General features: G+C 33.2%; 2 protein-coding genes across 3 annotated transcripts; one reads left to right on the top strand and one right to left on the bottom strand.

Annotated features, from left to right (window-relative positions):
- Nucleotides 1–153: 153 nt before the first annotated feature.
- LOC113559452 lies at nucleotides 154–8709 on the bottom strand. Of its 2 annotated transcripts, none has more exons than XM_026965289.1 (3): nucleotides 7783–8709; nucleotides 3568–3881; nucleotides 154–2985 (listed from the first exon to the last, which is right to left on the bottom strand). In XM_026965289.1, the coding sequence occupies exons 2-3, from the start codon at nucleotides 3827–3829 to the stop codon at nucleotides 1142–1144; spliced, it is 2106 nt and encodes a 701-aa protein (XP_026821090.1). In that variant the 5' UTR covers nucleotides 3830–3881; nucleotides 7783–8709; the 3' UTR covers nucleotides 154–1141. The 2 variants fall into 2 exon arrangements, with proteins under 2 accessions (XP_026821090.1, XP_026821089.1); XM_026965288.1 differs by having other exon boundaries at nucleotides 7864–8709.
- Nucleotides 8710–8912: 203 nt separating this feature from the next.
- LOC113559454 (zinc transporter 7) lies at nucleotides 8913–13097 on the top strand. Its single transcript, XM_026965290.1, has 2 exons — nucleotides 8913–9382; nucleotides 10815–13097. The coding sequence occupies exon 2, from the start codon at nucleotides 11042–11044 to the stop codon at nucleotides 12614–12616; it is 1575 nt and encodes a 524-aa protein (XP_026821091.1). The 5' UTR covers nucleotides 8913–9382; nucleotides 10815–11041; the 3' UTR covers nucleotides 12617–13097.
- Nucleotides 13098–14693: the final 1596 nt, after the last annotated feature.

Below are 14693 nucleotides of genomic sequence, written 5' to 3'. Positions count from 1 at the left end.
GTATTCAAAAATAAAAATATAAATAGTTTATTTTTCTACAAATATTACAACCTAACTTGTGAGTTGTGAGAAGCACAAATACAACATACTTAAGTATATAATTAATACATGGATACAGATTCAATGAATGAGTATAATATAATTATAAGTTTGTATTTAGTTTTTCCTTAAAATTTTAACTATTTTAATATAGTTACATATAATATAGTTTGATTATCGCGACCATTTTAAAATTATTTATTGCATAAGAATTATACATCTTAATAAAACATACCATTCATATGTATTTAGTCTATAAAATAAATTTTGTTACAATTTGTCAACTATATAAATATAAATATCTAATATATTATATAAAATAAAAAAAAATATAACATAAAATAATAATCCTATAAATGGTGGTGGGGTTTTATTTGTTCATAGTGGAATAGTGGGTCCTGACGTTAGTACAACAAAAAATAGGTGTGGATATAAAAAAGAAATATGTATAAACATAATAGTATATCATTGTTTGTACGAGTTTTTGCGTCATGGCATGAGTCTTAAATTAAATTAAAAAAAAATTATTAGTAAGGGGACCAAGAAGAATAGTACTTAATGATAACAATGAAAAATAAAATATATATACTATAATGCTTATGGTTTTGTTACAACAATAATACTTTAATACACAGAATTGAATACATGGTAATATGGTATAAATAAGTAAACCACTCTGGGATATAAAAATGATATTCATATCATAATTATAACTAGGAATCAAAATGAATGCCTGTTTATCAGATATAAATAAATGTTCTTTGCATTCTGATCAGTGTTCATATACAAACACATAAATAAAAAAAATTATACATCATTTGTAAAAATAGAACCTAATTACTTAGGTTTAATTACTTCACGTGGGTATTAATATTTTTAACCGGCATCTGTAACGGTAAAAAAAATTATGGAAGCCGGAAGGGATAATTTTTAAGTCGTCAATACAAAAATAAATATTGAGAATATTGCGAGCTGAAACAAAAGTACAAAAACAATAACCTAGGAGACTATGTATATGCTGCGTTTATAATATACACAGAAGCTATAGTTACGGTTGCCTTACAGTAAAAAAAAAAATTCACAAATTCGTAGAATACGAGCGTTAAGACTTACACTTAGTCCTGCCGTCCATTAGCCGTCGCCACAGATCAAACTGCTCGTAATACTTAACCATGTGCAAGGAAATTACTCCTTGATCTTTTTTCTTCTTTTTTATATCCTTGTCCAACGCTGTATCACCCCAATACCATCGGAACCAACTAAATCCACTGCTTCCACTAGTACCTACATTATCGCTGGGGCTTAGACCATTGCACACAGCTCGATCCAATGCGCGACCAGTGATTTTCTTGTTTGCGAATTGATCATCGTGAATTCGTCGCACCTTCACAATTATATCTGTCGTTTTCAGTCTCGTATTTTTACCACTATCGTGATTGGTTACTACTTTACCATCATTTGATTTTTGGCTATGATTACCGTTACTTAAAGCGAGTTTTGCTTTTTCTTTGAGCTCTCGGCGCGCCTGTCGCTCGGTCGCCCGACGCGTTAGTCGCTCAGCCACTACTCCGGTTAAGTATACATCCTCTAATTTCAAGTATGGCACGGTATTTTTGCTAACATATGTATTCGATGATGCTTTATCATCATCGACATCTAAAGTCTGATTACCGTCGCCACAATCTTTTCCTAAGTATGTTTTGGTTTCCGGACCTTCATCTTCTTCGTTCGTATTTTTTTTGTTTTCCTGATTACCATCTTCATCTTCATCATCGACCACGTCAAAATCTTTGCCTAGTGCCGCCTCGTATAGAGGGCTAACTGCCGACCTAGTCATAAGGTATGCGGGCCCCGTGCAGAAATCAGGATACACTCGACCAGTATATTGCGTACGGGAAACATAATATTTACTGTTATGTTGTCGAATCGGACGCCATCCATGTGCTAATCGACCCCATATGGTAGGTGGAAGTTCAATATCAAAACTAGGGGTGGTTACAGACTCAAACATATCCGCACCTAAGGTGAATAATTCATATGGGTCATGTATGGGCTCAAGGGGACGAGGATGAAGTCCACCGACATTGGATTCCGTAACAGTTTCGGTTTCCACTTTGTTGATGAACCGCAATAATCTACGTACATCTATGAACATGTCGTCGTCTGTTTTTAATAGATACCGAGCCCACGGACAATATTGACGGGTCCATTCGAGTGCAGCGATAGATTTCAGGGTCAAGTTGGTGTAAGTGTCTCGAGACTGGCACTCTACTAAATCACCATACCGACCATATTCTCGACCTAATACTCGTTGCACCGCCCGTTCTGCTTCGTTTAGTCCATGCATAGCATGCGCATCTAAGCCTTCTCCAGGATTTGGTTCTCGGCCTGGCGAAATTCGAGAACGACCAGAAGCATCATTCAGTGGTTCTACCACCGAATCTGCCGCTGCAGAGGCCACAGCTGCTGATGACTTGGAATTAGCCTTTTCTTTTGGTTTGATGTTATTGTTGATATCATGTCGATTTAAACGGGTCTTTAGCGCTTGTTCTTCGGCCTCCAGCACTCGGGCCACTGGGTCTGTCTCAGACATCTGTGGTGTACCTACTAGGAACGCCATACTCACACTTGGACCATATCGGTTCATCCATGTCATACGAATGGCTTGTCGATTTTGAGAGTGCGCTGGAGCCGCTGCTGAAGTAATCAGTATTAATAATCTAGTGTTAGTTGAACAGAGGCCTGCGTTTCGTATACGAAAACCGGGCTCGTACATATCAGCAGCTGTCACCACACCATTCGGTGGTTTTATCTTTTGCTGTTTTCTTCGTCGCTTCTTACCGTTGTTACCACCACAAGCCAGGTTTGTGTTCGAGTTTCCACCATTCATTGTCGCTACGTCTGCAATTGCATCTGGATTCACTCCGATTATCGAATCACTGCTTCCTGAAAACGATGAATTATAATGTAAATATGTAATAATTGTATTAAAAAATAACGTAATAATATTTGTAATAAATTGATTGTGTAGCTTAAGAGGAATACATATAAGAGACTAACAATAATATTAATAGAATTATTTCAGGTTTACAGTATGAATATTTGGTATAGATTAATATTTTCCAAGAGAAGATATTTTATGTGCAATCTTGGGTATAGCAAGATTGCTCTTATTCTGAGTTACGGGATTATCTTATATTCTTATTTATGAGTTAAGTTAATTTAATAGTAACCTAATAAAATATATTTCATAATAATAAAGTATATTTAATTCAATACAAATTAAGTAAAAATAAAAAAATTCAAGTGTCAAAAACTTATTAACAATGATACATTAAAAATATATTGATATTGAGAAAATATACTATGAATTATGTTATACAGATCATAGTAAAAACATATATTATTATATTTAATAATTATTTATACTTATTTTTTAATAAAACTATTTAATTGACCTTCAAACATAATCCTAAAAAATATTTAATAATTCATCTTGTGAACTTAATTATTATAGAATGTAGTTACCTAATGATTGTTGGCTAAAAGCAACAGGTGTCACTGTGCTACCTGTACTGCCACCAGTACCATATAGACAGTATAATGCACCCATGATGAATAGAAGAGCTGTTGTGATAACAGCTTTAAAGCCACCACCGCCATTATTGGCAGTTCTAGTTAACTTCCTAATATAACAACCAGCAATTGTATTAGGGCTATATCGATTACAGCCGCACACTGACACACCAGACAGGGCGTTAGAAACGCAACGCCGCGCCGCCGTAAACATAACAATTTTGTTGATGATTATTTGGTTAGCTACCAAACACAGCCTTTTATCACTAAAACAAACAAATTATATTATAAAATTAATTTTCAACATAAATTAGTGATTTAAATTTACATTTTTTTATACTAAAATGTTATTAAATATTTTAGGTATACATACTAACTGAAGTATTTATTAATAATAATAAAAGATACAAATGGTATATTTTAATATATGTATTTAACTAAATTGATAGTTTTATCAATGTTGAAGTATCATAAAATATAGATAATCTATTATTTTATGAGCCAGTTCAATCAACATGAATACTTAAGTTAATGATGTCATATATAAAACAATTAAATTCAACTGATATTTAAGAATGAATACTTTTTATTTAACAGTGAATTTAGTCGACTGCTAACATGATATAAAAATATGTTTACATTCAGTATCATTTGAACTCCTTTATATATCCTATATCTATGTAATATTAATAAATATAATTTTAAAAATCATTATGTTTTAGTAATACGCGTCTTGTTAATTCATTACATATCAGTTGAAAATCAAGGCCAATTTTATTTTAATTAATTCACGCATTGATATAAAATAACCAGTTTATGGTTCTGTGTATTACTTACCTAGGATAGTAAAATAGTACTGTTTAAATTAAAGCTAGTACCTAGAATTTTTAATATTCTTATTAAATTAAATGTACCAAAATTATACCTAAATAATGTTATTGATCTAAAAGTTGAGGTATAATTGTAGAGCCTATAATATTTCAGATTTTATATTTATTATTCAAAATAAACCAGTGTTTAAAAAACAAATTTGTGAACACTTAATTGATGACTATTGACTTATAAGTACTATATTTGTTGAAATTCCAAGAACTTTATCTACATGAATTATTTTATTTTTTGTGTATATTAGATAATTGACTTAAAGAAACGTTGACCTCCATACTGCCACCAGCAACCTGACAATTGAAAATTATTAAACTGCTGTTGAGTGTTGATATAATATGCTCAACATTAAAAATTGTTCAATGATATATCTTAAATAAATAAACTTAAAAATACTGTTGGCCAAATATTGATTTTTTTCTGGAGATTATAAATATTAAATTATGTTATTTTAATTTATTATTATTATTATATATATAAATTTAACTACCAGGATTACACAAATCATCAATATATGTTATTTGACCACCATCGTGCTTACTTTTCACTTTTTTTTTTCATCATCAAAGAATTTTTTAGAAGCAAAATGTGTTATACATTAGTATATTTATGTTAAAAAAACTATTTTATTTTCATAATCAAAATAAAATTAGTTCTTATTCCTTTTTAACATTTTCATGAACATTAAGTACTAACATATTACCCATTTGTATTAACATTTATTTCCATTATCAAACATCCTTTAAAAAAAAAAAATGTATAGGTATTATATTATAATATTATGTTTTTTTAACAAGTCAACAACTCTCATAAATATAATACGATTATAATAGTAATATTGCATAGGTACCTATACAGTTAACTTAGATCAGTTAAATCTAAAAATATATCATTTTATTTCCAGCATTTTATACTGAATTAGTATTTTCTTAATAAATGATCAAAGGCATGTTATAATTGTTATATATTATTATAAGTTCTAGAAAAAATTAATAAAAGGTACTGTATAGATTGATCAACTATGAAAAATAAATGAAAAACGTTCATATCTGTAAGTACTTAATAAACATATTAAAAAACTAAAATGTAAATTTAAAGAAAATCTATATTCTATTACTACACATTTCAATAATTAGTAATATTTGTGTTTATAACTAGAATGATTGGTATGGACAAATATAGATGAGTCAGTAATATTATGAATTTAAAGTGCTCAATATTGCTCATAATGAGCAAATTCATACTTTTCTTGTAACTACTAACTACTGCTTATTTTTAACAAGTAGTCACTACTTACTAGTAGTAGATAATATACTCAAAACATTGATTATGAGATGCTATAGTGTGAATTTAATATTTAAATGTAAATAATTAAATTAAGAACATATATATAATAAAATATTAAGATATTAAAATTATTTATGATGTGATAAAATTGAGAGGAATATTATAAATCTTTACAGTGTTATACTTTTATGATTGTTAATATTTTCAATACATATGTAAATGATGTAAATTAGGCAATAATGTAAATTTCTAACAATAATAGACAATATCATCAATATCTAGGCATTAACTGACAATGACCTTTTAACATAGGTAATGTTGTAAATACATTTATAACTATGGCTAGAAAATTACCTTAATGTCTAATACTAATAGACAATGTTGATGATTTTGTTAAGCAAAATATTTAAAATGAGTCAAAACTATAAAAATATAAGATAAATTATACATAATTATTTATTTTCCCAATTTAATGTATTGTGACACTTTGATTTGAATTGCATAAAACATTACTTTTTACAAGCACATCTGTTGATTTTTAAGAAAAAGCCATGAATTATACCGTCAATACCTAGGAAATTTTTCTAAATACATCATTGTTTGAAAATAATAGGCATTATAGTTATTTCCTAGTTAACATTGTATAATATTGTGTAATTTGGTAAGAAATATTGTGATCGACTAGTAATTAACATTAATTTACATCTTTGACGATAACATACATTTTTATGTTTTCATTTTAAGAGGATATGAACAGCAAATTTTTCTCAGAAGATTTCATTTAGTGTTGATAGTTTTAGTCAATTTTAGTATTACTTTAAATTTATAAATTATAAAATATAAAAGATATGTTGTTTTGGTGTTGGCTTTTTTATTTAATTTTAATTTTAAATCAAGTTATGAGTATCTTAAAATTGTGCATATTAACTTATAATTTGATTTAAAATTAAAACATAAAAAAATATTATATTCTTATATTTAAATTTAATTAAAGGTCAATTTATTGTAATTTATAACTATAAACACAAAATTGATAATACTGACATACTCCTAACGTAATACGTTGGTATAGCAGACACAGCACTTGTAGATATCATTTATGTAATTTACAATAATCATTGTTTTTTAATAATAACTAATAAAGTAGTAAATAATATTCAATTAATTACTCAGAGAGTCAAGTATTGAAGACTAAAACTTACATTTATAAGTAAATATATATTTTGCTGTGATTTGATACATATTTTTAAATGATAAATTTGTTTCACAAAATTTTAAACGAAATGAGTTACATTTAATTTTACATATTTCATTAAAATATAAATAATTGTAAATATTTTACAATAATTCTGTTTTTTTTCTCAGTTTTAGACAATTCAGATTAATATTTACTATTCAATTTTAAATAGTACTTTCTTATCCATTTGAAATTGTAATCACTATAGTTAATTAAACATTTTATTAATATTTAAGATATCTACCTTTTTTAATGTGTTGTTTTTTTTACTGAGATTTTAATAGCTTTTTCAATGTAAGTAGGTAATAACAATAAGGCCATAGATAAATGAAATAAATCATATTATTAGTATACCTATTACATTGAGCTTTTAGCACATATTTTGGTTGTAAAAATCAATATATTTTGGTAGTATTTTTTTTTATTAATACTATATGCCAGTTCGGCAATGTACAGAAGTTGTTGATAGGTACTAACAGATTAATGCATAAAAATAAGAGCACTATTAAAATAACAGGTTTTTTTTTTTTTAGTTACTTTATATCAAATATTAATTAAACAGTGAACTAATAAAATTTGTACATCTTAAATGAATTCAAAAAAGTTCAACTCAATTAAATATGACTATTTTAATGTACAAATAAATACTTTAGTATATGACACGAGTATGTGAATGTTAGTAGAAAAAAACTATGGAAACAGTTTAATGTTTTGAAATTCCCCAAAAAATTATTTAGTTAACTTTTCGCTTGAATTACCTTGTTGTTATGCAGGTGCACACACCGTATTCAGATTGTAACACTATCTATATAATCAATACACATGAACTGTCTTGTTACCTGCTCGAGTGCAGTGATACGCCGAGTATAAGTGATCGTTCGTGTCCGTGGTCGACGATCAACGGATGGAATTGAACAGGCCCCGAGCAGTACGGTTCAGCAGTTACAACGGAGAAAAAAACTGTTGGTCTGCCCTATGTCACGAAGCCGATGCCGACGTCGTAGCCGACACCGCCGCCGCGCCGCACGACCCCGGGTCCGTTGGTCGTTGTGGTCGCTCCTCGGTCCACTGTCGCGGTCCACCGACGAATGAGAAGCGCGACGATCAGACGATCCCGACCATCGTCGCTCAGCCAGTCGCCGTTGTGCAGAGACCGTGAGAGTCGGCTACTAGCGACCTACTGGCCGTTTATAAACTTATGACGAATACACGTTCGCCTTGAATTGGCGGCGACGGCGACGGCGACGCGCGACGTTGACCTCCACTCCGTCGCCGTTAATCACACGACGGGCACCATGAACGGTCGTAATGATCGATCTCCGCAAAAGACGATCGTACGACGATATCGTCGTCGTTGTCGTCGAGGGCCGTTCGCTGTTGTCGACGTTTATAATGGCGATTACGGCGGGAGACCTACGGGTTTAGCGCAGTCCTACCGAATCGCTGCCACCGACGACTCTCCGTCATCAACGGACATCATTGATGACCCCGTGAAGTTGTGTTCTAACGACAGACGGCTGACGGGTACGACGAGTGAGCGAGTGACCGTGAACCGGAGTTGGGAGAACGAGCCGACTCAGCGTCCGTGCGTGCACCGCTTTTACGTGATACTATATAGTTATATTACAGTGTACAAGTGTCCGAGCCGATCGGAGTGTCATACTATACAATAATAACAACTCGTCACGACCGACTCGTGATAACGGCGGCGGCGGCGGCGACGATTCGGCACGCAGGCCGGGCCCGGTACGATGTTCCGCGGCGGCGGCTCGCCGGGCCACCGCACGCGCCGCACAGCAGCAACAGCTCACCAGCGGCAGCTATCATCGCTCGCCGTGGTTGATAACGGGCTCGGTGATAAGCTATCACCGCACCGCTTATCGCGAACGCTCGACTACCGCTTGCGCCGAGTCCGTCCACGTATACACACGGCGCGCATGGGGGCACGAGACGCACGATACGCACCGAGAGATCATTAAACTGCAACGTAAGATAAGTAAGCCGCGATCGCCGATCACTCGAGCTAGTGACGTTTGGTTTCTCGTCTTGAGCGCGTATTCGATAGCGTGTGGTGAGGACCGACGCGCCGGCCGGCCGCTATCGTTTACACGCCCTCATTCGCGTACACCTTCTTCTTCTTCACATCTATCCACAAGGCGGACGGACGGTTCCTTGTTTTCCGTGTTTTCTATCCCTTGCCGTCCATCCAAGGTCTGTGAATGCCCGCAGCAGTGATGCATATCTTCACGGTCGTCGCCAGAACCACAGCGATCACACCGATCGTAACTACAGCGAATACCGTCAAATAGTCGTACCGTGTATCATATTCTACCGCATTACATCTACTTGCATACACAGGTTTGTGCTCATAACATGGATTTACCTAAATGTAACTGTGCATTGTGAATAATTAGAGAATAAGTGTGCATATTATCTATTCATAAGTTTAGTACGTGCAGACAATTTTATCAATTAAATTAAATTAGTATTTTGCAAAGTAAAACGTTACAATATTAATATAACGATTTCAATTTTTCTCTTATCATACTCAAATAAAGACTCATGAAAAAAAAATTGTAAATTTTACCTGCATTAATTGTTGTTCCCTTGAACACCTAAAACTTGAAACGTATTAATCAATAATCGACACTCTCTGAACATCTTCGATTTAGATGTTGTTACATTACCTAATACATAACCTTATATCTTTAAGTTACAGCCAGTGCTAAACATGTTATTCTACTGAAAGTTTTTAATGCTTTAACCATATTCTGTATTCTTGCCTGGTAGAAAAAAAAATTTAACACAAAAAAAATAACAAAAACCTACAATCCCAAAAGAACATATTATGTTATAATACTATATACTAATAACTTTCAAGTCAAATAACTCTGATTATTACTAATTGTTATTAGTGCCCAGTGGCATAGCTAGAAATATTGAAAAAAAGGCGAAAAGATATTATGAAAGATAAAACACTAAATGCATAGCTAGGTTTACATTATCATACATAAAAAAAATTACAATATTTAACGTAATAATTTAATTACAAATATATTTATTTATTATTAAAATAATTAAGTATTAATAACTATTAATATGTTGACCGTTGACTAGTATTGTAGTTACATTCTTATTTATAAAATGTTGTAATATTATGTCATTATTTATTATTTTAGTTGTGTTTGTAAAATACACTTCATTAATAATAAAAAATTCTCTTGCACTTCTACTAGAAATATGCGCTTGATTAGATACTATTAGATACTATTTTATACACTTAGGCAGCTAAAACTAGATTATTATTAAACTGATAAAAAAAAAGTAATAATAAAGAACTCTGATAGTCTGATGGGTAATTAAGTAGTAAGTAGAAGTAATTGATTAATAAATATTTTTGTGAAAATCAGTTATTATATAGCAATATACTTATTTGTTTTTATATTTTTAACTTATAAATTAATATTTAATGTACAACTTATGATTTTAAATTTTTGTACATAAAATATTCTTATGTTGATATTCAAACAAACCAATAAAATAAATAAAAATCTAATATAAAAGGTTAACATAGAACAAGAACATATTCATTTTTTTTAATAATGCTTATTATATTTAATATTTACTTAGGTGTACAATATAGCATTGTGACTATACAATATTTTATTAGTACAGACAATAAATAAATAAACTTTTATTTTCACTGTATTGTTACTACAAACTGCTAGCTACTATAATATTGTGTATGTTTTAAAATAATCATAACCTTTTTTTTTTTTTTTTTTTACAGCAAAGGAATTTAGAAACTAAATTTATCGTTGACAACTACAAATATAAGTGTTTCAATTGTTCCAGTAGTACTATATGATTAGGATTAAACATACCATATTACTATTTCCTCAACTGTCACAATCTCAAATCTCAATAGCTGTTTGATACTTTTTATTGTCAATAGTCACTTGTAATCAACCAGCATCGACAGACACAGCTCGACCACCGAAAAGTGGTTACTATACGATGATTCCACTATCATCTTCAACATCACAGAGAAAATCAAGCGTGGTAGCAAAAATGACAAGCGGTAGTTCCACCGGTATGCCTTCGCCCACCAGCCTCTTGACAAAGCTCAAGGGGGCCATACGTTCTGTAGTGTCCGACTCGAATGCCCGCAATTTGATGGGCTTTTTGGCCCTAAACTTCGTGTTCGCTTTCGTGGAACTCGCGTACGGCATGTGGACGAACAGCTTGGGCTTGATATCGGACTCGTTTCACATGTTCTTCGATTGCACTGGCCTAGTGGCCGGGCTGGCAGCTCAAGTAGTCAGCCGGTGGCCAGCTGACGATTCGTTCGCCTACGGCTATAAGCGGGCCGAAGTACTGGCCGGATTCGTCAACGCGCTGTTCTTGTTGTTCATAGCGTTTTTCATACTAACGGAAGCCGTGGAACGGGCCATCGAACCGCCCGAGGTGCACCACGACCGCCTGTTCGTGGTCAGCGTGCTGGGGCTGCTCGTCAACCTGGTCGGCATATACGTGTTCCAGCACGGCGGCAGCCACGGTCACAGTCACGGCGGTGGCCACGGGCACAGTCACGGCGGTGGCCACGGGCACAGTCACGGCGGCGGCGGCGGCGGTGGTCACGGGCACAGTCACGACGCGCCCGGAGACGACCCGTACAACCAGCACCACCAAGTGTCCATATCGATGGGCGGCGGCGGCGGTCACCAGCAAAACAACGCGTCGGCGCCGACGTCCGGCACCGGTCAGAGCGGCCACAGCCATCAAAACCATCTGATGAAGGGCGTGCTGTTGCACATCTTGGCCGACACGCTGGGCAGCGTGGGCGTGGTCATCTCGGCGCTGCTGATGCGAGCTTTCGGGTGGATGCGCGCGGACCCCGTGTGTTCCATATTCATCGCCGTGCTCGTGGCCGCCTCGGTGTGGGGACTGCTCCGCGACTCGGCCCGCGTACTCATGATGCGCACGCCCGTCGAGCTGGACGACGAGCGGCGCGTGCTGGACGCGTGCTACTCCCGACTGCACCGGTACCATCCGGCCGTGATGGGCATCCAGGAACCGCGGTTCTGGACGCTGTGCGCGGACACCTACGCGGGCAGCATCAAGATCGAGGTGCGGTCCGGATTCATCGGGAGCGTCGGTCCGGGCGGCAACAGCGACTACGCGGCGTCCTTGTCACCGTCGCCCTTGCAATTCGCGGGCCAGACGAGCCTGCAGTCCGCGGACGCCGCCAGACTGTTGCACGACCGCGACCAATTCGCCAACGGTCTGGTGCGATACGCGCAACAGGTGTTCGGCGCAGTCGGAGTCCGGAACCTGTACGTGCAGATCGACTACGCGGGCGAAGACATGCTGAACCACAATCACTCACATCACCACGTCAACGATGTGCAGCGGCAGAACAGCTACGCGACAACCGGCAGCCTGCTCGATCAGCCCCAACAGCAATTCCAGGCGTACAATCAAACACACCATCACCAGCAGCAGCAGCAGCAGCAGCAGCAGCAACACCAGCAACACCAGCAGCAGCAACAGCAACAGCAACAATACACTAATCCGCTGCTAATGATGTAAGAGTATTTTTCAATCACCGGTATGGCGCCATGCCATCGCCACCGTCCGCGGGAGTCCAGAAGATAACGGTCACCGACAACCTCATCCGAACAGAGTTCACTGACAGTTTCAACGACAACGTAAACAAAACAAAATAAAAATCATTCACATTTTTAATAATACTACTATTATTTATATTATATTTATTATACGTATTCTGTACTATTCGTGTAAACTTGTTACATTAATGATTGTATCGAAAATAAAAAATTTTATTTGTACATACTGCATATGAATTTGAATTTCATGTTGATTGTTATTGCGGTATAACGCAACTCGGATAACGAGGGGAACAATAAGAAAAACTGCCGACTTTTCAATAATACAGGGAAATAGTTGAACGGCGCAGACTTTTAATGAATATTAAATTAATAATAAATATTCTGTTGTATTAATATGTTTAAAAATGTTTGATATTGTCATTAAATTTTCGTTTTTATTAGTATAAATGTTGTTGATGTCAATTTAAAATAATATCCGTTGAATAATGTTTTTGAGTGCTGGAAAATATGTCTCTAATATAGTTAAATACTAATACGAGTATATTATTGAAGACAAATAATAGTATTTAAAATCAATAGTAATATGTATTTCACAAAAGCCATCTTATCAGTAGCGCTTACCTTAAAGGTTGACAGTGAAGTAACAATTTAATTGCTAATTAAATAATTACTCTCATATCCCACTTTTCCCGGAATGACTTAGCTTCATTTTACAAAAAATATTTTAATAAATTTTGTTATAATCAAATTGTATAATATTATGCAATCTTACATCTTAAAATACCCTTGCAAACCCTTAAAATATTACTCTTATTATGCTTTTAATCTTCTAGTATCATGTTAAACTTGCAAACAGTGGTTATGAAAGATCGATATTATATACAATTCGATATATTTTATTTGTTCAGCTCATAAAAAGTATCCTTATCATAAGATATATTTTGTACATTATTTAATATAGACAATAATTTATATACATTTAATAATGTGATAAAAGGTTTTTTCTTACACATAATTCAGAACTTTATAGAATAAATACATATTTTTTTGAATTTAAATTTACGTAATTATTTGATTTTTTTTTTTAATATTTCCATTTTGTTCTTTTTCTTTAAATGCAATACATAATACATTTCAGTTATCAACATACTTTATATTGGTGCAACATAGTTTGTAACTTTTATCAGGTTACCAATTCATATTTTGAATTTAAAAATACCCTTCACCTAAATATATTAGGTAATATGATTGTATTATTTAAAATATTATCATGGTTCTAGTGATTCTTTAATTGTAATTATGCTACCATAAGAAATTCAATTTATTTACAATGATAAATTCATATAATGACAATTTATATAGAGTATAATATACATTTTTTATTATAAAACATTATCAATCGACAATTATTAACGAATAACAATAACATAAAAAAGTAATACTCATACAATACATTAAGTTTAGTGTATTTAAAATAATACTGAAAGGTGAATAAACAGTATAATACACTAGGTACTACAGCAGTACAGAGTATTTATATTCATATGATTCATAAATTTACCACTTTTATGATGCATTTATTTTTATTTATATTTAATTATTTATTATTAAATGCAGATATATACTTTTAAAAAATATATAAGTTTTTTATGATTTTTGTCATAAAATATTATTTTAATTAACAATATTTTTAAATTAATGCAACATTGTACTATAATTGCCAAAAGATAAATTTTGTGTGATTTTTATATTATATTTATTTTTATCTCATTTTATAACATTGAATAACATTATTAAGCTTAACATTGTTTAAATAGTGCATGGTTTTGATAGTTATTATTTGTTAAACTTTATCAAATAAGTTTTTAATTGATACATTCATTCAGTTTAGACAATCTTATACAATAATATGATAAAATTGAAAATCAACATTATAGTATCAAAATAATACATCAATTTTAGTAAAATATAAACATAATATGATATTATTTATTATTTTCCATATAAAAATTAATATATTTTTGATAGATAATTAA

The sequence above is a fragment of the Rhopalosiphum maidis genome, chromosome 3, assembly GCF_003676215.2.
Source record: "Rhopalosiphum maidis isolate BTI-1 chromosome 3, ASM367621v3, whole genome shotgun sequence".
NCBI classification, from domain to species: domain Eukaryota; kingdom Metazoa; phylum Arthropoda; class Insecta; order Hemiptera; family Aphididae; genus Rhopalosiphum; species Rhopalosiphum maidis.
This window is presented reverse-complemented; position numbering and strand designations above follow the sequence as displayed.

What these genes read in the sequence shown, in the direction of transcription:
- LOC113559452 (XM_026965289.1), bottom strand. Translation starts at nt 3,829, where the DNA reads ATGTTTACGGCGGCGCGGCGTTGCGTTTCTAACGCCCTGTCTGGTGTG. An exon ending in TTTTAGCCAACAATCATTAG is followed by an intron (nt 2,986 to 3,567) that starts GTAACTACATTC and finishes CATCGTTTTCAG; the next exon opens with GAAGCAGTGATTCGATAATC.
- LOC113559454 (XM_026965290.1), top strand. Translation starts at nt 11,042, where the DNA reads ATGATTCCACTATCATCTTCAACATCACAGAGAAAATCAAGCGTGGTA.